The sequence below is a fragment of the Oryctolagus cuniculus genome, chromosome 18, assembly GCF_964237555.1.
Source record: "Oryctolagus cuniculus chromosome 18, mOryCun1.1, whole genome shotgun sequence".
Taxonomy (NCBI): domain Eukaryota; kingdom Metazoa; phylum Chordata; class Mammalia; order Lagomorpha; family Leporidae; genus Oryctolagus; species Oryctolagus cuniculus.
In genome coordinates this window covers 56,463,241-56,483,894 of record NC_091449.1, presented here as the reverse complement: position 1 = coordinate 56,483,894, position 20,654 = coordinate 56,463,241, and the positions used below count along the sequence as shown (strand labels likewise).

Genomic DNA, 20,654 nt, shown 5'->3' with positions numbered 1-20,654 from the left:
CCACAGGACCCAGCAATTCTTCTTCCAGGTATGCAACTGAAAAAAGTGCTACTCAGCGTTCATAGCTGCATTATTTGCCATAGCCAAAATATCTAACAACCTGAATGTCTGTCATTTGATGAATGGAGACTTGGAAACGTGCCATAGCCATGCAAGGAACGCTACTGGGCAATAGAGAGAAACGCAGCACTGACACACGCTGCAGCACGAGCGAGCTCTGCTCTGAAATAACTCACACAGCTCTGTAACAGACAAATGTGCTCAACTGCACCCTTGAAGCTGGGTGAGTTATATCTCAATAAAGCATTCCTTAAAGATTAAAAAATACATTTACTTATTTGAAATGCAGAGAGAGAGAGAGAAGGAGCGAAGAGGTCTTGATTCACTGGTTCACTCCCCAAACTCCTCCAACAACTGGGGCTGTGCCAGACCAAAGCCAGGAATCTAGGCCTCCACCCAGGCCCCCCCTGTGGGAGGCAGGGGCCAAGCACTTGAGGCATCACCTGCTGCCTCCCAGAATGCATTAGCAGGAAGCTGGATGGCGGAGGGGCTGGGACTTGAACTGCTACTCTGATATGGTAGCAGGCACCCAAGTGGTGGCTTAACGTACTGCACTACCATGTGTCCCCCCCCCCCCACCCCCGCCATCTTCTGTTATCGCTGTAGTTGGAAAGTGATCTGGCTCTCTCTCAACCTCATACAGGACTTTAAATCCCAAAGAATTAGTTAATGGTACTAAGAGGGTGGAAATTGAACCCAGTTAAGGAAATGGACTTGTGGGAGGTGCTTAGGCTACTGGGGGTGTTTTCTTGGATGGTCGTTCTTGCCTGAGACTGGGCCCAGTCTCTGTGACCCTTCCTCTGCATGTACTCTGCCACCTTCATCAGGGACCAAGCCAATAAAGCCGCCAGACCGCAGGCTTCAATCCCCCAAACTGAGCGATATAAACCTCTTCTCTATAAAGCGAGTTGCCTCAGGCCCTGCTTTCTATCCTGTAAACGTGAGTGGGGTCACGGTGTAGATTCTGCCCCTTGCCCTTTCCATTTGGTACACCTGCAAGCTGCCCCAGGCAAGGTGGGCCATGGACCCCCTTCCATCCCCAGAAGAGGGGGCCCTTATTTCCATCTTACACAGAGGAGCTGTCACTGTCGCCTCTCCCTCCAGGCTCAGAGGTGCAGAGGGGGCAGCAGCCTGGGTCTGTCAGGTGCTCCTCCCTCTAGCGCCATGTCCGGGCACCTGACGTGTGCCTGTTGGTCCAGAGTGCGGGGAAAGGCAAGCGCGCCAAGAACGCCGGGCAGGACAGACTGAAGCAGGTGCCAGTACCCCAGGCCCCAGAAACATACACAGAGAGATGAATGCTATGATGTCAGGAATGCGCCTCAAATGAATTTAGAACGTCGAACGTCTCCTGATTCCGCGTGCACACCTCTCCCATGCTTCCTTCTGCACGAGGGCCCTGTGGCCAGGCTGCCCTTCAGGAAGGTTTTACCCATTCCCACGCGCTTCCCGCAACGAGGGGCAGTCACCTGCCCAGAGCATCACCCAGGGATGTATCGGGATCGTTCTGCTGGCCAGCGTGATAGTAAACACAACACCCTGCCATCCCTGGCTCCCCAGCTGCGCTGAGCGGCTCTCGGTGCCGTCTGTACCACGTCCCTCTGGGACAGCTCATGAGCACGAGGCTGTTTGGCCTTGGCCAAGTCCCCTGACCCTGCCTCCCTCTCCTCTCCTGCACAGCAGAGGTAACGACAGACCTGCACCACACACTGGTTACGATAAGGAATGGGCTCACGTTTAGCTGCATGAATGCCTGGAAACTAGGGAGGCATCTGTCACCCAGGGGGCGCCTGGCTTCCTCACGGACTTCACATTCTTTTTCCACTGGGTTTCCCTCTCTTCGTGAGGGTCCCCCCCCGCCTTGTGTTGGATATTAACTTCTTCAATGGTGAAATATCTGTGTCTTGTAACTTTTAACCATTTTCTGGTTATACCAGTTCTCAGATTAAAAGTGTATGCTACAGTGTGGTTGTGGCTTGTCCTCCAAGGTTCATGTGCTGAAAACTTGGTCCCCCAGTATGGTGATGTGAGAGGTGGTGGGCCCTTTAAGAGGTGGGGCTTGGTGCAAGGTAATTAGGTCACTGGGGGTGCTGCTCTTGGAAGGGACTCCAGTTAGTTCCCTGGAGAGTGGGTTGTTATGAAACAACAAAACTGGATCTCTGCCTCTCTCTAGCTTCCGTCTCATCATGCGCTCTCCTGCACGCACACACCTGCCGTGACGCCATCCGCCACAATGAGCTGCAGCCAGGGGGTCCCTGGCTGAGCCAGCACCAGGCTCTCCGGGTTTTCAGCCTCCAGAACTGTGAGCTAAATAAACACCTTTTCTTTGTATATTTCTGGCTTTGCCATTTTGTCATAGCAAAGGTAAAGACAGGAATACATTGTATCTGTGTCTTTCCTCATAGTGTTTTGCTTGTGGATTTCATTTAAGCCATGAACTTGAGCGTGACTGAGGAGCCCTGACTACTAACCCAGAGAGAGCACAGCGGACAGATGACCACGGCAGACACCCCGGCACCACTACAGGACGAGTGACCCCTTTCTTAAACAGTGAACCACAAGGAAGGAGAAAAAAAGGCAACGTGGGAAACCGAGACGCATCAGCCGTGGCGCACGCCGTGGGGAAGAGTGGATCCTGAATGGATCCTGGTAGCTTCAGAGATCTCACTTTTCTTTCCTGAGGTACGATGGTGCTACTGTGACAATTTTTATAAAAGGATTTTCTTCCTTTTGGAAATACACTCGGTTACACATGAAATGGTATGGGGTCAGCAACTTGCTCCAAATAATCACGGTGGGGCGAGAGCATGGGGCTGGTCACGAGGACTGGTCTCGAGGGGATAAATGCCGCAGCCGGGTGAAGAGCCTGGGTGCCTTGTGCTAGTCTCACTGCCGTTACTTCTCGGTGTGGGGCCTCACCTTACACTCTTTATGAGCCTCTTTCATCTCTTAACGACTGTGGGCAACAGGGAGTACCACCACTCCCAAGTTACAGACGGGGACACTGAGGCACGGAGAGGTTACACAACCAGCTCAAGGCACACAGCGGTGCGTGGTGAGCCACAGGCAGCGGCCCCCAGCATCCACGCTCAAGCCACACAGTGCAGTCTCTGGCATTCAGGTTTTAATGACAATTTAGGATGCGGCTGTGCGCCAAGGAATGCGGGTGGGACAGAAGCTGATGGGACAAGGAGAGGGACCCTCTGGGATGCCCTGGCAGGAGCCAGCCCTGTGGTCATTTGTGACAGCAGTGATGGGAAATGAACACACCCAGTGGTTTCTCCCCTTAAGACAAAATGGGTCTCCCGACCTCCACTGCCCTGTCAGCCCCCACCCCCCCAGGTCAATCTTCCTAAGCATCTTGCTCTAGTTCTCACTCCCACTCTCTCAGGACCCTGCCCCCGTGAAGTCTTAACCCCACCACTCTGCTGAGGCTACCAGACCAATCACTAATGCGCTCCACGCTGTTAAGCCCCACACTGGCCTTGCTCGGGTTCCTTCTACTCCCGGGCCACCTCCCACCATCCTAAGTGTGCCGGGCCCTCATCTCCTCCCTCTGTTCCTGCCTCCTTTGGCATCTTCATTCAGTCCCAGGGCCACGGTTCCATATGCTGATGACTCTCAAATTCTCCTCCCCAGCCTGGAACGTGAACGCCTGCTCTCCGTGGGGCTGAGCAGGCGTCACACGCAGCACGCTCTGCACCCACCCGTCTCCCTCCTGTTCACACACACCCGTTCCTCGCTTCCCCTCCCCGTCTCAGTCAATGGCAACTCTCCCACTCATCTGACTCCTTTTTCTCTCACACCTCCCTCCGAAGGACCACAGTCCTGGCCTGCATCAGTGAGCCCGCAGCAGCCAGTGATTCTATTCTGTCGAACTACAGGTCCGACCATGACCTTCCGCTGCTCACACCCCTCCAGTGACTCCTTCCAGCACCCAGAATCAAAGCCGGTTCCTTCTCAGCGGCCTGCCCCAGGGAGCCCCTCTGTATTTACAGGCTATGAAGAGCTTCTACAGAGAAAACACTCATATCACCTGCACCCATAATTATTTCCTAAGGAGAAATCCAACATTTAGGGCTTTTGGGACAGGCTGCCAAATACGCCTGCCTGGCTGCCCTGTCTACCCTCTGCCTCCTCCTGCAGGAGGGCCAGCTCTGAGAGCAGGGAGGTCTGTCTGTCCTGCTGGTGTCCTGCCGCCCACGTTTCCAGCCCTGACTCCCCCTGATGCTTCCCTCTGGTGAGACCCCACATCCCAGCGCAGGACACTCCTCCACCTGGCCTCTCTTCCAGGGAACCACTGATCAGTCCTCGGAGGCAGCTTCAAGCTTGTGGACTGGAAATCAGGAAGAGCATGCTGGAAGGCCCTAGGCAGCATCTATCCAAAGCCTTAGAAGTTTAGGAATTTACCCTTAAAAAGTGATTATGGATGCATGTAGGATTTTTCTGTATGAAAGCTCTTTTTAGCAGATATGCTTTCTACATGACAGTTTATTTTAGTAGGGTTTGTAAGATTAAGATAAAATCAGAAGAAGCCAAATGATTTGCAAATAGGCAGTTGATTAAATAAATTGTGGCATATCTATCTAATGGAATGATATAACATAAGTGTGGTACAGGAATAGAATATAAACAAAAAAGAAAACCATAAAATGCATCCCAAAAGTAGATGTTTAGCCTCGCAGTTAAGACACTCACATCCCACACTGAAGTACTTGGGTTCGGTTCCTGGCTCCAGCTTCCTGCCAATGCAGATCCTGCGAGGCGGCAGTGATGGCTCAAATAATGAGGTTCCTGCCACCCCTGTGGGAGGACTGGACTGGGAGACTAGGAGTGTGATCCTGGCTGCTGGCTCTGCCCCCGGTCCAGTTCCATCCTCAACACAGCCCAGTCCCGGCAATTGTGGCATTTGGGGAGTGAGCTAATAGAAGGGAGCTCTGTCTGTGTTCTTTTGCCTCTCAAAAAGAGTAAACAGAAAAAAACAAATGCACCCTCAAGACAAAAGAAATATTTGAAGTGCCTGTTCCAGAGGCCAGGTTTATTAATATGGCCAAGTACACAGTGTTGGCTAAAAGGGAGGTACTTAACACATAATGGTTGTCATTTAAGAAAAAAATTGGTGGCGGCCAGTGCTGTGGCTCAACAGGCTAATTAATCCTCCGCCTGAGGTGCTGGCACACCAGGTTCTAGTCCCAGTCAGGGCGCCGGATTCTGTCCCGGTTGCTCCTCTTCCTGTCCAGCTCTCTGCTGTGGCCCAGGAGTGCAGTGGAGGATGGCCCAAGTGCTTGGGCCCTGCACCCGCATGGGAGACCAGGAGAGGCACCTGGCTCCTGGCTTTGGATCAACGTGGTGTGCCAGCCGCAGCGCGCCGCCCGCAGGAGCCTTTGGGGCGGGGGGTGAACCAGCGGCAAAGGAAGACCTTTCTCTCTGTCTCTCTCTCTCTCACTGTCCACTCTGCCTGTCCAAAAAAAAAAAAAAAAAAAAAAAAGGTGGCAATAACCCACAAGTGCACCAACTAATGAATGGATAAACAAAATGGAGTCTTTCCATTCAATGGCATAGTATTCAGCCACGGGTAGAAATGAAGTTCCGACACAACACAGATGAGCCTGGAAAACAACATACAATGTGGAGGAAGAAAATCCAAAAGGGTGCACAGTGCATGTCCCATTTCTGTGAAGTGTCTGGAACAGGCAGGCCCAGAGACAGAATGGAGATACAGGCTATCAGGGGCTGGAGGGGAGGGAAATTAAGAATGTCTGCTAATGGTATGGAACTGCCTGTTGGTAGGATGGAAAATGTTTTGGAATCCAATAGTGATGATGGTTGTACAACTTTTTTTTTTTTTTTTTAAGATTTATTTACTATTTATTTGAAAGTCAGAGTTACACAGAAGGAGAGAGAGAGAGACAGAGAGACAGAGAAAGAGAGGTCTTCCATCTGCTGGTTCACTCCCCAACTGGTTGCAACAGCCGGAGCTGCGCTGATCTGAAGCCAGGAGCCAGGAGCTTCCTCTGGGCCTCCCACATGAGTGCAGGGCCCAATGAGTTGGGCCATCTTCTACTGCTTTCCCAGGCCATAGCAAAGAGCAGGATCGGAAGTGGAGCAGCCGGGACTTGAACCAGCATCCATATGGGATGCCAGCACTGCAGGCGGTGGCTTTACCCACTATGCCACAGCGACAGCCCCATGGTTGCACAACTGTGAATTCACTGAAACCACCAAGCTGCACACTTAAAAAATCAGGTTATAAATCCATGTCCCATGATTCTCTTTTTTTTGGGCAGGACAATAAAACAGAAAGCCACCAATAGCAAGTACAGGTATTTTTAAAAAAAGATTGAAAGGGCTGGCATTGTGGTATAATGGGTTAAGCCACTGCAGTGCCAGTCATTCCTTATGGGTGCTGGTTCAAGTCCTGGCTGCTCCACTTCCAACTTAGCTCTCTGTTAACGCGCTTGGGAAAGCAGCAGAGGTCCCAGGGCCCTGCATCCACGTGGGAGATCTGGACGAAGCTCCTTCATCCTGGCTCTTGTCTTTGGCCTGGTCCAGCCCCAGCCTCAGTGGCCATTTGGGGAGTGAACCAGCAGATGCAACATCTTCCTCTCCCTCTCTCCTTTCTCTCTCTTTTTCAAATAAATAAAATCAATCTAAAAAACAAAAACAAGACTGAAAATATTCTCAGAAGTTGGCTGCGATTATTTCTGTGTGAGATTACGGCGAGAACTCTGTGCTCTTTCCAATCTCTCTACAAGGAATACACATTTCCTTTATATAAGAAGCAAAATATGGGGGTAGAGGAGAGTTGAAGCTAAGGGGCCAGAGAAGCAGTTGGAACACTCAATATGGATCGGGCCTGCTGCCTGCAGTAGAGCCCCTGGTCCTCGAGACTGTGCAGGTGTCACCACAGTCACTCATCTACTATCTCTGAGCTCCTTGCAAGCAGGTCTTGGGTGTGGTGACCTGCATCTGCAGTGACCACAGCAGGCGCTAACAGACCAGTCTGGTCACAGCTCTGCAGGTGCACTCACGAGGTCACAAGCCCTCCACTGGGAATCTTACTCTTAGCTTAGCTCCTCCTCTGCCACATGAACTTCCAACCCCTACCCTTTATGAGAGCTCACTTAGAGCCCACCTGGAGCCCACTACCACCTGGGTGATGCCGGTAGGAAACAAGGGAACAAAAGCCTTGCCTCTTACTGCTTGGCCAAGTCCACAGCTCTGGTACAACCATTTCCAGATGGTCCCCACCTTGGACGGCTCAACCTGTGACTTTTCACTTGCCCGTGGTGGGAGAGCACACCTACACCTTCATTCTGTGTCTCACTTGCAGAATAGTCTTCAGTAAATTATATGAGGACTGGCCGTTTGGTGCAGGAGTGAGGATGCTGCTTGCGACATCTATATCCCACACTGCAATGCCTGGGTTCAAGCCCCAGCTCCTCTGCTCCCAGCCCAGCTTCCTGCTAATGCTCCCTCTGGGAGGCAGCAGGTAATGGCTCAAGTAGTTGGGTCCCTGCCACCCAGGCAGGAGACCTGGATGGAGTTCTGGGCCCCAGGCTTTAGCTTGGCCCAGGCCTGGCAGTTGCAGGCATTTGGGGAGTGAACCAGTGGATGGAAGATATCTCTTCTTCTGCCTCTCTTTCAAATAAAGTAAAAATAAAGGATTAAAAAGGTTACAAGACACAATCAACACTTATAGAATAGGCTTTGTGTTAGATGACTTTGCCCAACTGTAGGCTAATGTAAGCATTCTGAGCATGCTAAGGTGTGCCAGGCTAAGCTATAGCCTGGCATTTTCCACCTACTGTGCTGTCAACAGATGACAAATGGAGCCCCACTGTAAGTCGAGCACAGCATGTGTATTAAAACAACTTAATACTACAGCACCCGCTGCTAGGTGTCTGCCACGTGCCACACACAAGCCAATCTTGTTTGACACAAGCACACTCCAGGTTAAGCATTATCACCATTACCTGACTAACAAACAAGGAATCGGAGCCTTAGACAGGCCGAGCAGTTGCTGTCCAGGGCGCCAGGTCTAAAGGCGGCCAAGCGGTGCTGAGAGACCACTGCAGGCAGGCTGTCTGGACTCCAGAACCTTTGCCGTGGTGCCTGAGACCATTAAGGAGCGCCATGGAGGGGAGCGGGCCTGACATGTTCAGGTGCTGTGAGAACTCAGAATCAGGGAAGGGACTCTGCTCTGCGGCTCCCTCCCACGTGGCACAGCCAAAGGGGAGCTGCAGCAAGTGCAGAGGGGCTGCCTGGCCTGGAGGCCCACGGTCAGAGGAGGTCTCACCCAGGACAAGGTGCTGGGGACGTGACACACACTAAGCCAGGGAGAGTGACACTGAGCGAGGAGGACCAGGCAGGAGGCCCCTGTCTTCAGCCAGGTGGTCCAGGGTTGGCGCAGAGTGAGCAGGGCTGGGATGAACCTGCTGGCTGACACACTCAATCACCTGTCTCTTGGCTTGCTGGGACCTTCTCCTGGGCCCCCTGCTCAGAGACTGGTGATTAGCTACAAGCTGAGCGGGGCTGAGAGTCGGTACCAAGGCCCCAAATTAGCAGTTGCCGTCTCTGGGAATGACAATCAAGTGAGATTTTCATCTGCTGAAATGCTGTTTACGAGGCAGTAAAACCCAGAGCCAAGCTGCCTGAATGGATCCTAATTTAGGATCATAATCTCCCAAGCTGGCAGCTGTTAGAAGAATGCTGAGGAAAACGACCTAAAAAGCTAAGTAGCAAGCTGCATTGGCCGGGAATCGAACCCGGGCCTCCCGCGTGGCAGGCGAGAATTCTACCACTGAACCACCAATGCTCTGGCTGCTGCTGCAATCTCAGAATGAGCAGTCTCTTCCCAGAGGGCCTGACGTGCTGCCACATCAGCAGAAAGGCGATGGGCAGGCACTGCGGCTCCACTGGGCTCGAAGAGGGGCTCGCTTTAAAACACCCGAGATGTAATTCACACTGATAGTATTTCACTCAACACACAATCCAGCATCTTCAAGTGTACAATCTGGGTGCTTTTTAGTACAGTCACAAGGTTGTGCAATCCTCACCACAATGGAACTCTCGAATATTTCCCGAAAGAAGCCACAATCTGTCAACAGCAGCTCCAGGACTGCTGTCCCCCGCCCAGGCAGCCTTTATGCTACTTTCTGACTCCACTGAGTGAGACGCACCAACTCTTATGCCAAGAAAAAGCAAAACAAGATAAAATAAAAGCCCATCAGCAAACAACAAAAAAGTCCAATATATAATTTATATCATATATACGTACATGTGTAAATGTTATTATATACATATATAAACTTAAAAATATGCCAGGAATTTGATACTGATTATCTATCTCTTGGCGGGGGATAGTCTTGCTGCTTTGTATTTTTCTCTACTTCCCAAATATGACAAGCAACAAACAAAAACAAAACAAAACACCCAACCTCATGAGTCAGTGAAGGCTCATAAAATAAGTCCAGACCTGAGATTCTGGTTTCTCCTAGTAAGAAAGTCACTGCCTTGGAAGGCTCATTCTTATTTCTTCCAAGTTTTCTTTTTCTTGGACCTGCCAAAAAGTTTCAAGCTGCTGCATTGGCCGGGAATCGAACCCGGGCCTCCCGCGTGGCAGGCGAGAATTCTACCACTGAACCACCAATGCTCCAGCTGTGCACGGCTGTGCCTCCAGCAGTTTTGCTGCTCTGGCATAGCTGTAACCTGACACCTGAGACCAGTCCAGCAAGGAGCAAGGAATATTGCTCAACTCTACCAGCCAAACCCATGGAGGAGGCCCTACAGCCACGCATACTTGACATTCTGCTCAGAAGAGCTTTAGTAACTCTTTCGCCTCCTGGGCAGGGACATGTTCCAGACCTTACTCTGTTATCCCGAAAGATCAAGTTAATTTCTGGCTAACTCTGCAAAGAGGGTCATCACTGCAAAGCTGATCAGTGCCACCCTGGTGAGGACAGACTGGGGCCCAGCAGACACAAAGTGTCAGAGCTCCCGGTAACATTTAGAGTCAATCTCCCGACCCCAATAAGCATACAAGGGCTTTTCTTCATGTTGCAGATAAATAAGAAAATAATGCTAAGAGCTTGAAAGGACAGCAGAATAGAATTCCCAACCACCAAGTGAGTTGCAGCGAGTTTTCTTAACTTTTTGTCCTGGAGGGGACCCATATGGTGGGAGGCAGGTACAAGGCTGAAGGTGCACAGCTCAGAACTGACGAACCAAGCAGTGGGCCTCCTGCCATGGTCTACACCCTCTAGCACCGAAAACCACCACTGCACCCAGAAAAAGACGAAGGCAGCATGTCATGGTATCCAAGGCAGTGAAAGTTCAGAGGCCGGTGCTGGATACAAAACACCTGGGTTTCAAACCCAAGCCACACTGACTAGCAGCCAGGCCCTGGTCATGCAGCTCGGCTTCCCGGTGTGCAGCCATGGAGTGTGGATGACAGGTCCTCTGTCAGTCGTGTGCAGGTATCCCTGGTCGGTTAAGAGAGGCCCTAGGCAAGTCCTGTGCTCTCTGGCTCCCAGGGACCATCCAAAGTGAGGGGTGGGGGCAGCCTACTCACCGCTGGCCGACCCCTCCGGCCTTGCCACGGAGCTGTCGGGGTTGGCTTCTGCCTGCCTCTGTACCACCGGCTTCGGCTCGTCCGGCTCATCGTCCTCGGGGGTCACCAGCTTCATTAGGCTCTGGTTGCACACATTGGCCACCTCCTTGATGCCTGAGCCCAGTGAGGTAAGGAGTAGCCCAGCAGGGGAGTCCTGCCTCATCCAAGTCCCCTGGCACGTGCTGCTTGGTCCTCCCAGAGGCTGTTAGTGGGCAGACAGGCAGCCTGACCCCTGTCCCCATCTCCCTGCCACATCGGTGCCCCTGGAGAGCTCCTCGTTCTTTTCCTAGGGTCCCTTCTCCTCGCTGTGGCCTTCTCACCAACAGGATTTTGCCTACCAAAGGGGTAGACGTATGAGCTCAAGAGGATGGCTCCAGATCTGTGAGCACCCAGGGGAGGCCAGGGACAGTCAGCTCCCAGGTCCTTGGATGTGAGGGCCTATGGAGTGTGAAGGATCCTAAAGAAACCCCCACTTCCACTTCAGGGCCCATCTCTTTGCAGCTGCCCTGGTTTCTCATTTCCCAGGGCAAAGGATACTTTTCTTGCGGTCATCGTAGGCCAGGCAGGGCAAGACAGCGGTCAGGATCCCCGAGGAGTAGGGCAGCATCACCCGGCCGGCGAGCTGGATGAACTCGCGCATCCAGCACATGGCGGTCAGCTGGATCAGATCATCTGGAAGGAGAGCCGGCAGGTGCAGGGGTCGGCCGAGTGGCTGAGCGCTCCCTCTGACCGACCACACAGGCGGGATGGGACTCGGGCCCAGCAGGAGCCTGGGACCTGACTGCTTCTAGCCTCACCAACACTCTTGCTGTGCACTGCGCTACAGACACGGGCCGGAACAGAGTGACATCCTAGGCCAGACCGGGACAGGAGCCTTGACTCACTACCCCTCATCTCCACGACCTTTAACCAAGAAGTAAAGCTGATTTCCTCAATTGCATCTGAACTGGCCTTGCGACCTTGGCTAACAGCACGTGGTAGAAGTGGCGGTACGCTTGGCTTAAGCCCAGGCCTCGGGAGACCTTGCTCACTTCCAACCTCTCTCCTGGAACCCTGCTGATGCCACAGGACTGTGCTTGGGCCAGCCTGCTGGATGATGTGACACATGAACCAGGTGCCCCTGTTGCTCCAGCTGGCAACTGGCAGACATGAGCGAGGCCATCCCAGACCAGCCAGCTCCGGCCAGCATGTCAACTGACTGTATGTGTACGATCAAGCCCAGCCCAGCCCACCAGAGGACCCCTGGACTCACGACTCATCAGTGACTGCTGTTTTAAGCAATTATGCTTTGTGAGGGCATGGTACCCAGCACAAGCTAACAGAAAGTGCCAACCTTCAAGCACATCGACTCTCAGTGCTAAGGCCAAGGTTGCCAGCAAGGTCTCAAGATCTTACCCACTTCCGGTCAGACCTAATGAAAGCGTCTCCATGTGGACAGAAAGCCTGTATCTCTCTTTCACAAAGACCCAACTGTGCTGCTCCCATGGTCTAGTGCTGCACCGACTAACACCCGCTTGGGCTCCTCCTGCCCCTCATGGACACTGAGACAGGGAGAGATGGGGGCTTCTGTGGGGGCACCCAGGGCTGGCACACACACCTGTGGTCTGGCAGTGGATCACCAGGATGTTGGCCATCTCAGCAAACTTGACACTGGAGGGGTTCTTTTTGATTTCTTTCAAGAATTCCCCGAGGACCACCTCACACCTAAAATGGAAACAGGACATCAGCGTGGAGAGTGGGGGCTCAGCCAGTGCCCATGTCTACTGGCGGTTAGCCACTCGGAGGGCAAACACCGTGGGCCTTGCCAGGCGGGAGGGTTCAGAGGCTGGGGATGGAAGCACACGGGCCAGGAGGAAGAGTCAAGCTTGCGCCTTCCTGCCATGGGCGCGGCCAGTGGGGCTGCAGGCACCCTGAGGGTCCCGGAGGCAGCACCACCGCCCTGTCCACTCACATTTTCCGAATCTCCTTGCCATTGTCCCCCAGGATCTGGAAGAGTCCGTCCAGGATTTCCGGTAGGTAGTCCAGCAGGTTAATGTCGGGCACAGACTCCAGAACCAAGATCTGCAGGACGCAAAGCAGCCGGGGGCAGAGTCACAGCAGCCCAGGACCCCCTCCTCCTCAGCATCCCACAGCAGAGGGGAATGGTGACATTCAGAGGCCCCGGGAGAAGTGACGATGGGAAGGACAGGGTGTGGCTACTGCAAACGGCAGTGTTGGCTTTCAAGGGTACAGAGGACGGGCTTTGCGGGGCAGAGCTGGAAAAATGTCTCTGGATTATCAGGTGTCCACTGCCCCGGAGGGTAACAAGGTGGCTTCCCCGCAGCCGTCGCTGCCAGGGTGTGCCAGGGAGCAGACGTGACCCCAGCAGGGCTCCTGCTGGCCACAGACAGCACTGGGCCCAAGCTTACCCAGGAGATGATGAACTGCCGCGCGTACTGGTTGTTGGAGTAAATCCGCTCCCGCAGCAAGGGGATGAAGCCCACCAGGTCGAACTTGTTGCTCTCGGTCACAATGTCCTGTGGATCAAAGGCAAGTGAGCTACTGAACGCCAGAGACAGGGCCGCCTGAGCTGACTGACGCCCGCAGCTGGCTCCACAGGCCAGGCAGCTGTGCAGGGAAACAGCAGAGCCCACGCCAGGCATGACAGGTCCCTGGAAGCTCCATCTTTTCCCAGGCCAAAGGACAAGCAAAACAGGTGGACCGAACACAGGACTCAAAGTCAAGGCAACCAAAGGAATGGCAAAACCCCACTCTGTGTAGCCGGAACACACACTCAGCTGTGCCGCCGGGGAAGGGCGGTGTGGCAGGTGACAGGCACACTTCTTCCCTCTGCGTGGGGTGTTAAACAAGGGCCACGGCACAGCCCTGCATGCTGGCTGTGGTGGTGACACAGCTCTACCCTCTTGCCATAGAACTGTACACCAAAGAAGAAACCTTGCTGAGTGTACATTTAAAAACAATGAGGAAAAGTCCAACGACAGAAAATCTACGCTGCAGAGACAGACAGAAGCCATCGATTCTATAAATGAAAGTGAGGACAGAGAGAACAAATACCTTTAAGAGGCGGTCTAGGAGCTCGGATCCGCTTTTCACATTGGGGTCTGGGTCAGCAGCCAACTAGGAGGCACAGAAATAGAGAACACGGAGGCCACGGTCACGGTCAAAGGTAAGACAAGGAATCCACTGCAAACCTATGGCCAAGGCCCCGGTGCAGCCTGGAACTTTTTCTTTTTTAAATAAAGGTTTATTTATATGAAAGTCAGAGTTCTAGAGAGGGAGAGGCAGAGAGAGAGAGAGAAAGGTTTTCCATCTGCTGGTTCACTCCCCAAATAGCTGCAATGGCCAGGACAGGGCTAGGCCAAAGCCAGGAGCCAAGAGTTTCTTCCTGCTCTCCCACAAGGATGCAGGGGTCCAAGTACTTGGGCCATCTTCTGCTGCCTTCCCACACACATTAGCAACGAGCTTGATCAGAAGTGGAGCAGCTGGGTCTTGAACCGGCGCCCATATCGGGAGTCGGCACTGCAGGTGGTGGCTTAACCTGCTACACCACAGGGCTAGCCTCAGGCCTGGAACATCTAAGGGCACCTCTTTCTGTGGCCAAATGTGAGACAGGCCTGGGAAGGGCCAGAGGGCAAAATGGACTGTGGCCAAGGAAGCAGGTGGCCCAGTGTGCCCAGGGCCTGCCTTGCCCTGCTGTACCTGGGTCAGGTGGTTGTAGACACCTCGGGGTCTCTGATCGTAAGACCCTGGGTCCCCGCTCCATTCGCAGAGGACGGGACAGGGCAGCAGTGAGGCTGACACTCTACCTCTGGGCTGCAGGGCTGTGCTGCGCTGGGGAGGGGACGCCTCCCCCCAGAGCTGGGAGAGGCGCAGAGGAGCATCGGGAACCTCAAAGCTCCTTCCCCAGCAGAGCTTGTGCTGGAGCACTGTGAGGCAGAGAAGCCACTGCCCTCCTCAGGGGGAACCTGGGACCCCCACCGCCATGCCTGCCACGGAGGGCAGTGCTGTGCAAACCACCCCTTCCCGTGCCTCGCCTGGGTGGCAGACTGACGCTTTCACAAGATGCAACATGTATGAATTAAACACAAACACATGCTCACTTAAAAAATTAGACTCAACAGACAATGTGGGTCTGCTCTGTTGCAAGTGGGAAGAGAGACCCAATCACACACAGTTCCAGAGGTCCCGCTGGGTGGTGGCCCGAGCTTGGCGCAGCCAAAGAGCTTCCAGCTTACCTTGCTGAGCCCGTCAAAGAGGACGTTGAAGTGGGGCAGCACGGCGCCTCGGGCCACCTTGACGATGTTGTAGAGGGCCTCGCAGGCGTAGTAGCGCAGCCTGCTGTCTGCGTCGTTGAAGCAGGTCAGCACCGGCTCGATCAGCTCCTTCAGGTACAGCCCTGAGTCCTGCGACGGGGTGGGGCACAGGCAGCTCAGAGTGGGTCAGACCCCAGGGCAGCAGCCTGCCAGCCTGCTGACCCCGGGGCCCTTGGCGATGCTCAGGCCTCTGAGGGCTGGCGTGGTCAGAAGCTGGGCTCCCACAGGTGCATCTGTCCCTCAGGGAAAAGGCCCACCTTGCCCAGAGCGATGGAGCAGGCGGCCAGGCCGATGAGGCCCCCTTTCCGGCTGTGGGGGTGCTGGGACAGGGCGAACTCTTGGGACAGGGTCTGGATCACGTGTTTGATCTGCACGGCATTGTTCTGGGCCACGGACTCCCGCACCAGCCTGCAGAGAGAGGAGAGGGGCTGTGGGTCGGGCAGCACCAGGCTGTCCCTGCTGTGGGCTCCACGGGAAGGCGACGACCTACACGGAAAGGAGAAATGGCAGGCAAGTCTTCCCACTCTGCAGGAGGCACTGGGTGTGTGGGGGTTATTTCCCTACTCTGGGTATCAGTTTCTCTTTGTGTGCAATGGAATGAGGAAGTACGGCGCCATCTCACCTCTGGGAATCCAAGAGAACACAAATGTCTCATTGTGGACCAAAAACCACAGAGCATCAGCTCATCGACCGCCTTTAATCCACACTTTCCCAGCTTTCCATTCATGCGTCCACTGTTTCTTTGCATCTGTGCCATTATTTCCAGCGACACAGCTAGGGACACACAGCTCCACCAGGCCCAGTCTAACAGGCAGGATCCACATACCAGCAAGTAATTGCAGCAAAGGGGCACAGGTGATATCAGACAAGAACATACAAGGGGAGCAGGCATTTAGCCTGGTGCTGAAGATGCCCGCGTCCCATTTCAGAGTGCGTGAGTTCAATTCCTGGCTTTGGTTTCCGACCACTGCACATCCTGGAAGGCGGTGGTGACAGCTCAAGTAGTTAGGTCCCTGCCACTCCTTGGGGAGCCCCAGGCAGAGCAGCCAGCTTTTGGTTCTGACCCTGGCCCTGCCCTGGCCATTGCGCACATTTAGGAAGTGAACCAGCAGATAAGCAAAGTCCATCTGCCTCTCAAATTGACAAGCAAAAGGACAAAGGCCATCCAATGGGCTAACTCTCCGTGGGCCTCCAGCAGGGCTGCCAGAAAGGTGCCACTGGAGTCAGATGGCAAGAGCGTTACTGGGCGGCTCCCAGGTACAGAAAGGAGAGTAGGCCATCCTGGACGCAGGACGAGGCTAGCACGGCACATTCAGGGAAATAGGTGTGGGAGGAGTGCCTGGCGAGAGTTAGGGAAAAGGTGACCCAGTGACAGTTTCCCAGCAATGGGGCAACACGTCCACACCTCTGCTGTCCCCAGACTCCTCTGGCGGTACCGTGGAGGAGCCGGACTGGGCGCCGGTTTCACAGGAGACTGAGGCCAGGAAGCAGAGCTCTCAGGCGCACTGCGGCTGCCAGGGAAGCAGGACCTGAAACACGGAGGCGGCAGCGGGAGCGGGCAGGGAGGGCTGTTTCTGGAGCCCAACAGAAAAACAGGAGTAGCCCGCGCAGTACGGGAAGGAAGAGCAGCTGGTGCATCCAAGGGGTTGACTTGGGCACTGCATGCCAGGCAGGAGAAGCCAGCACTTCCCAACAAGCTTTGCGGGAGGAAGCATTCGCCTGGGGGAGAGCAGCAGAGGCAGGTCTGGTTCCCTAACAGGCCAGTGTCAGCTTCCAGAGCCCCGTGGACGTGAAGGCCATGCGCTGCCCTTTGCAAACTCACAGCATCTCAGTGGCTGGGTGTCAGGGGAGGCTTCCTCCAAGTGGGATTTGAGCTGGATCCCAAAGGCAGGGGAGAAGGAAGATGGTCCCAGCAGAAGGTGCTGTGGGGGCAAAGCAAGAGGCAATGAGCCCACTTCCTGTGGGGCCCCAGAGGGCAGACAGCATGGAGGTAAGCCAGGACAGGTGGGTGGCGGGGGTGTGTGTGAGACAGAGAGGAATTCCTGTCGTGGTAACAGGAAAGCTTCGGGCTTTGGAAGAGCACTTGCAAGAGTCCTAAGAGGCCTGGAGATGCCTGGGCGGGGGTGGGGGGGTGGGGGAGGCTCCAAGGAGGCACCAGGAGGGCCCGTGGAGGCACGCAGGTGCCTGGAGGTCACAGGCTTATTAAGGCAACTGCCTGGACTTGCCCCTTCACTGCTTGCCAGCCACTCGTGGCAGGCGCACAGCCCACCTGATGCAGATATGGGCTCTCAAGTGGGCTTCAGGGATTCTAAGGACAATCACGCCCAGAAGCTCTTATATGGATCCTCCCAGCAGTCAGAGCTGTTTCAAAACCAAACGCACAGACCTTTGAGACAGAGACCCCACCCAGTGTTCAGAAGATCTGAACAACAGTTTTAAGATTGAAGACAGGAGGCCGGCACTGTGGCATAGTGGGTAAAGCTGCCTCCTGCAGTGCTAGCACGCTATGTGGGAGCTGGTTTGACTCCCAGCTGTTCCGCTTCTGATCCAACACTCTGCTATGGCCTGGGAAAGCAGTAGAAGATGGCCTAGGGCTTGGGCCCCAGCACCCACATGCGAGACCTGAACGAAACTCCAGGCTCCTGGCTCCAGATCAGCAGAGTTCCAGCCACTGGGGACATTTGGGGAGTGAACCACCGGATGGAAGACCCCTCTCTCTCTCTCTGTATCTCTGCCTTTCATATAAATAAACCTTAAAAAAAATTTAAGACAGTAAGCTGCACAGGGGCCTGGCTCCCCAGCTGGTGGGTGCAGGAGCAGAATGGCTGTTTAAGGAAGGGGTGGCACGCACAACCTGGGAGGCACCTCCTCTCTCTTTATGGGGCTGAGAGCTATGGATGGATCAAGGGCCTCTAGGACGAAGTTGAAACCAGTGCATAGGCCTCAACTTGCACAGTGGCGTAACAGGTGGGGCAGGGATGGTTCTCCCTAAGCCTGTCTGGTCTGCTGAAAGGGACACACCAGCGGGGTAGGGCCCGAGGATCTGCCAGAGCAGCTGTCTGCGTGGTGACAGAGACAGCCCCTGGAGGAAAGCCACGCAGACACTCCTGAGAACAGCTGGAGCATTGGTGGTTCAGTGGTAGAATTCTCGCCTGCCACGCGGGAGGCCCGGGTTCGATTCCCGGCCAATGCAATGATGGGCTGCTATTTTACCTTTTCCTGAACAGTTTCTTCCCATATAGATCTTTCTTGAGGAGCTGTTTCCCCAACCACAAAGGGTCTGCAGCAGCCAAGGACCCCATGAATCCCGGCCCATGCTGCCAAGAGCAGCTGGGTTCTCCTGAGAAGCACGGCTGGGCCAGGGATGCCTGGCCCTCCAGCCTCCACCTGGAGGGCACGCCCTCGGCGCTGGCTGCGCTCAGCCCTGGCCAGGCTCCAGCGGGAAGCTGGTGAGAAACCTGAGAACAGGACAACAGATCCACGTGGAAGGGGATCCGAGGACCCAAGGTGTCAGATGTGCTTTTGCTACCGAGAAGGGAGGAGTTGAGCTTGTTTCTGGCCCGAGGTCTGAAGGCACATGAACTGCATGCATGCACACACACACACGCACACGCACACATGCACACACTCACCCTCTGCTTCCTGCCTTCTCTCGCTCTGGAGCCTGAGCTTTCCGTGTGTGCAGCTGTGATGTGGCAGCATCTGAGACTGTCTGATCTTTTATGAATCAGCACACAGGCAGGGGGCCCAGCGTGGGGTTAAAGGGAGGTGCCTGCACAGCTGTTGGCAGCTGGAGCATTGGTGGTTCAGTGGTAGAATTCTCGCCTGCCACGCGGGAGGCCCGGGTTCGATTCCCGGCCAATGCAGCAGCTAACAGATCTTTTTTTCATCCTGAGACTGAATTTGACTTTCACAACACCAAAAGAATTCACGAAATACAGGCTGAGAACTGCCAACGACTTGTTTCTAGCTTGAACTGTAAATACCTTCAAGAAAAATACTCCAAATTCAACAAGGACTCAAAGCCTGTGGCTCCCTATTCTTGAAGAGTCCAGAATAAGGGGATAGAGCGAAGCCACTGAGAGCAGCTGCACCCCCCACCCCCCAACTCTCCTGCGCAGCTGCCTGGCAGCCAGGACCTGCTTCCGCAGGAGCAATCGGAGCAGGGACGGCTTCGGGCAGCAGAGGGGGCCCAGGAGACCCAGCCCTGGCTGCAGCACAGGCTCCCCACAACCACAGCCTCACCCCAAGCAACCAGGTAGGTCACCCCTCCCAGGCAGGCCCTTGGGTGGCTCTCTGTCAGGGTGGGGTGGGGGAGAGGAAACAAGAGACTATTTAAGGGTCACGATGCAAAACTGAGCAAAAAAATCGTAGACAACTGCAAGATGAGGAGGGGCTGGCAAGAAGGAGAACGGCCAGTGTGTGGCTCGCGAGGGCTCTGAGCACGAGCAGGTGTTCGTCCTGGATGACACCACACAAAGGCTCAGAGGCAAGGAAGAGTGAGCGCTTGGTTTGGCGGGAGCAGAGGTCACAGGTGACAGGTTTAGTAACACAGCTCCTCCTGGCCTCACCTGCAGGTTAGTAACAAGTGTCATGTGTGGCTCCCAACCTGCCGCCTCACAATCCCACTTGGCAGGGGCAAAGGCACCTTTCCTGGGAAGCCAAAATGCACATGGAGAGGGCATGGGTTACCAGGACTGTGGCTGGAGGCTGGGGGAAGATGCCCACACGACGGGACGCGACCTGAAGTGCACCTGGCTAGGTGCGCCAAAACCAGCCCCTCCAGCCAGGTGGGCTTGTCTCTACTTCACAGGGAAAGTGCAGCGAGTAAAAGGCCACCACAGGGGAAGCACAGCTAAGTGAAGTTGAAAACCAGGTACCCCGGTCTCAGGTGCAGCCTCTCTTCAAAGGACTACACACAGTCTCCCCTTTCATCCAGGCTGCAGCCGGCACTGAGGGTCTGAGGCTGAGCTCATTCTGAAGTTACTATTTGGCCCGGAAACGCCTGTGATCACAAATCCCTGGGGACCTTCACTGGCACAGGGTCACAAGCATTACTGTTCCATACATACGAAAAGAGAGAATCCATTTCTGCCTGGTTTCCTCCAAAAAGTGCGGAAGAACTGTGGCTGGTGAGGCACCCAGCAGGTGGCTCAGAGCCTTCACACCCGACACGAGGGCAGAGCCACAGTGTGGCAGAAACACCTGCTCCCCAGAGGACACAGGCCCTACCACGGGCCATGCCACACCTGCACCACCACCTGCAGTATCACCAAGCTGCCCCACTGGCTTCCCCCTCCCTGCTGGAGAAGGAGCCACAGAGAGCGGAGGATACACGTGGACCAGTGTCAGCCAAGGACAACCTGGGGACAACCTGAGACCACAGCCGTGGCCTGCACTGGACCCTTGGCGTCTATGCAGCACAGTGACAGTCACAGGCCACGTGTGGACTGGCACGCAGATCACATCCTAAGCACTCTCTACAATACTCAAGGGTCAGTTGTTGTTAGGACAATCTCTTCCCACAGCTATCATCATCCCAGCTTCCAGATTTGAACCAGCTTCAGAGAGAGTAAGTCCCTTTTGAAGGATTCCAGAGGGTCTGACCCTTGACATCTACACAGTCCACATCCCTTCAGCTGCGGATGGAACACAACCAACCACTGACAGCA

The 20,654-nt window shown here is 54.6% G+C and overlaps 1 protein-coding gene, 1 long non-coding RNA gene and 4 other non-coding genes across 8 annotated transcripts in view; 3 read left to right on the top strand and 3 right to left on the bottom strand.

The window, feature by feature from the left end:
* VAC14 (VAC14 component of PIKFYVE complex) overlaps positions 1-20,654 on the bottom strand; it is a 100,709-nt gene that overhangs the window by 71,856 nt on the left and 8,199 nt on the right. The window contains exons 2-10 of one of the 2 annotated variants that reach the window (XM_017342353.3): positions 16,805-16,904; positions 15,240-15,390; positions 14,905-15,072; positions 13,724-13,786; positions 13,078-13,185; positions 12,621-12,730; positions 12,267-12,373; positions 11,207-11,341; positions 10,631-10,783 (exon numbers count right to left, since the gene is read on the bottom strand). In XM_017342353.3, the coding sequence (XP_017197842.3) occupies positions 10,631-10,783; positions 11,207-11,341; positions 12,267-12,373; positions 12,621-12,730; positions 13,078-13,185; positions 13,724-13,786; positions 14,905-15,072; positions 15,240-15,390; positions 16,805-16,809 (1,000 nt within the window). In that variant the 5' untranslated portion in view covers positions 16,810-16,904. The remainder of the gene's footprint in view (positions 1-10,630; positions 10,784-11,206; positions 11,342-12,266; positions 12,374-12,620; positions 12,731-13,077; positions 13,186-13,723; positions 13,787-14,904; positions 15,073-15,239; positions 15,391-16,804; positions 16,905-20,654) is intronic. The other variant, XM_002711713.5, reaches the window with a different exon arrangement.
* Positions 1,444-7,150, top strand: LOC127491375 (uncharacterized). 2 transcript variants are annotated; one of them, XR_007920041.2, is made up of 3 exons: positions 1,444-1,742; positions 2,231-2,359; positions 2,489-7,150. It is a non-coding gene; the product is annotated as an uncharacterized lncRNA (long non-coding RNA). The 2 variants fall into 2 exon arrangements; XR_011384100.1 differs by lacking the exon at positions 1,444-1,742 and having other exon boundaries at positions 2,185-2,359.
* TRNAG-GCC (transfer RNA glycine (anticodon GCC)) lies at positions 8,805-8,875 on the bottom strand. Its single transcript has one exon. It is a non-coding gene; the product is annotated as a tRNA-Gly (tRNA).
* On the bottom strand, positions 9,642-9,712 carry TRNAG-GCC (transfer RNA glycine (anticodon GCC)). Its single transcript has one exon. It is a non-coding gene; the product is annotated as a tRNA-Gly (tRNA).
* Positions 18,105-18,175, top strand: TRNAG-GCC (transfer RNA glycine (anticodon GCC)). Its single transcript has one exon. It is a non-coding gene; the product is annotated as a tRNA-Gly (tRNA).
* TRNAG-GCC (transfer RNA glycine (anticodon GCC)) lies at positions 18,778-18,848 on the top strand. The gene has a single exon. It is a non-coding gene; the product is annotated as a tRNA-Gly (tRNA).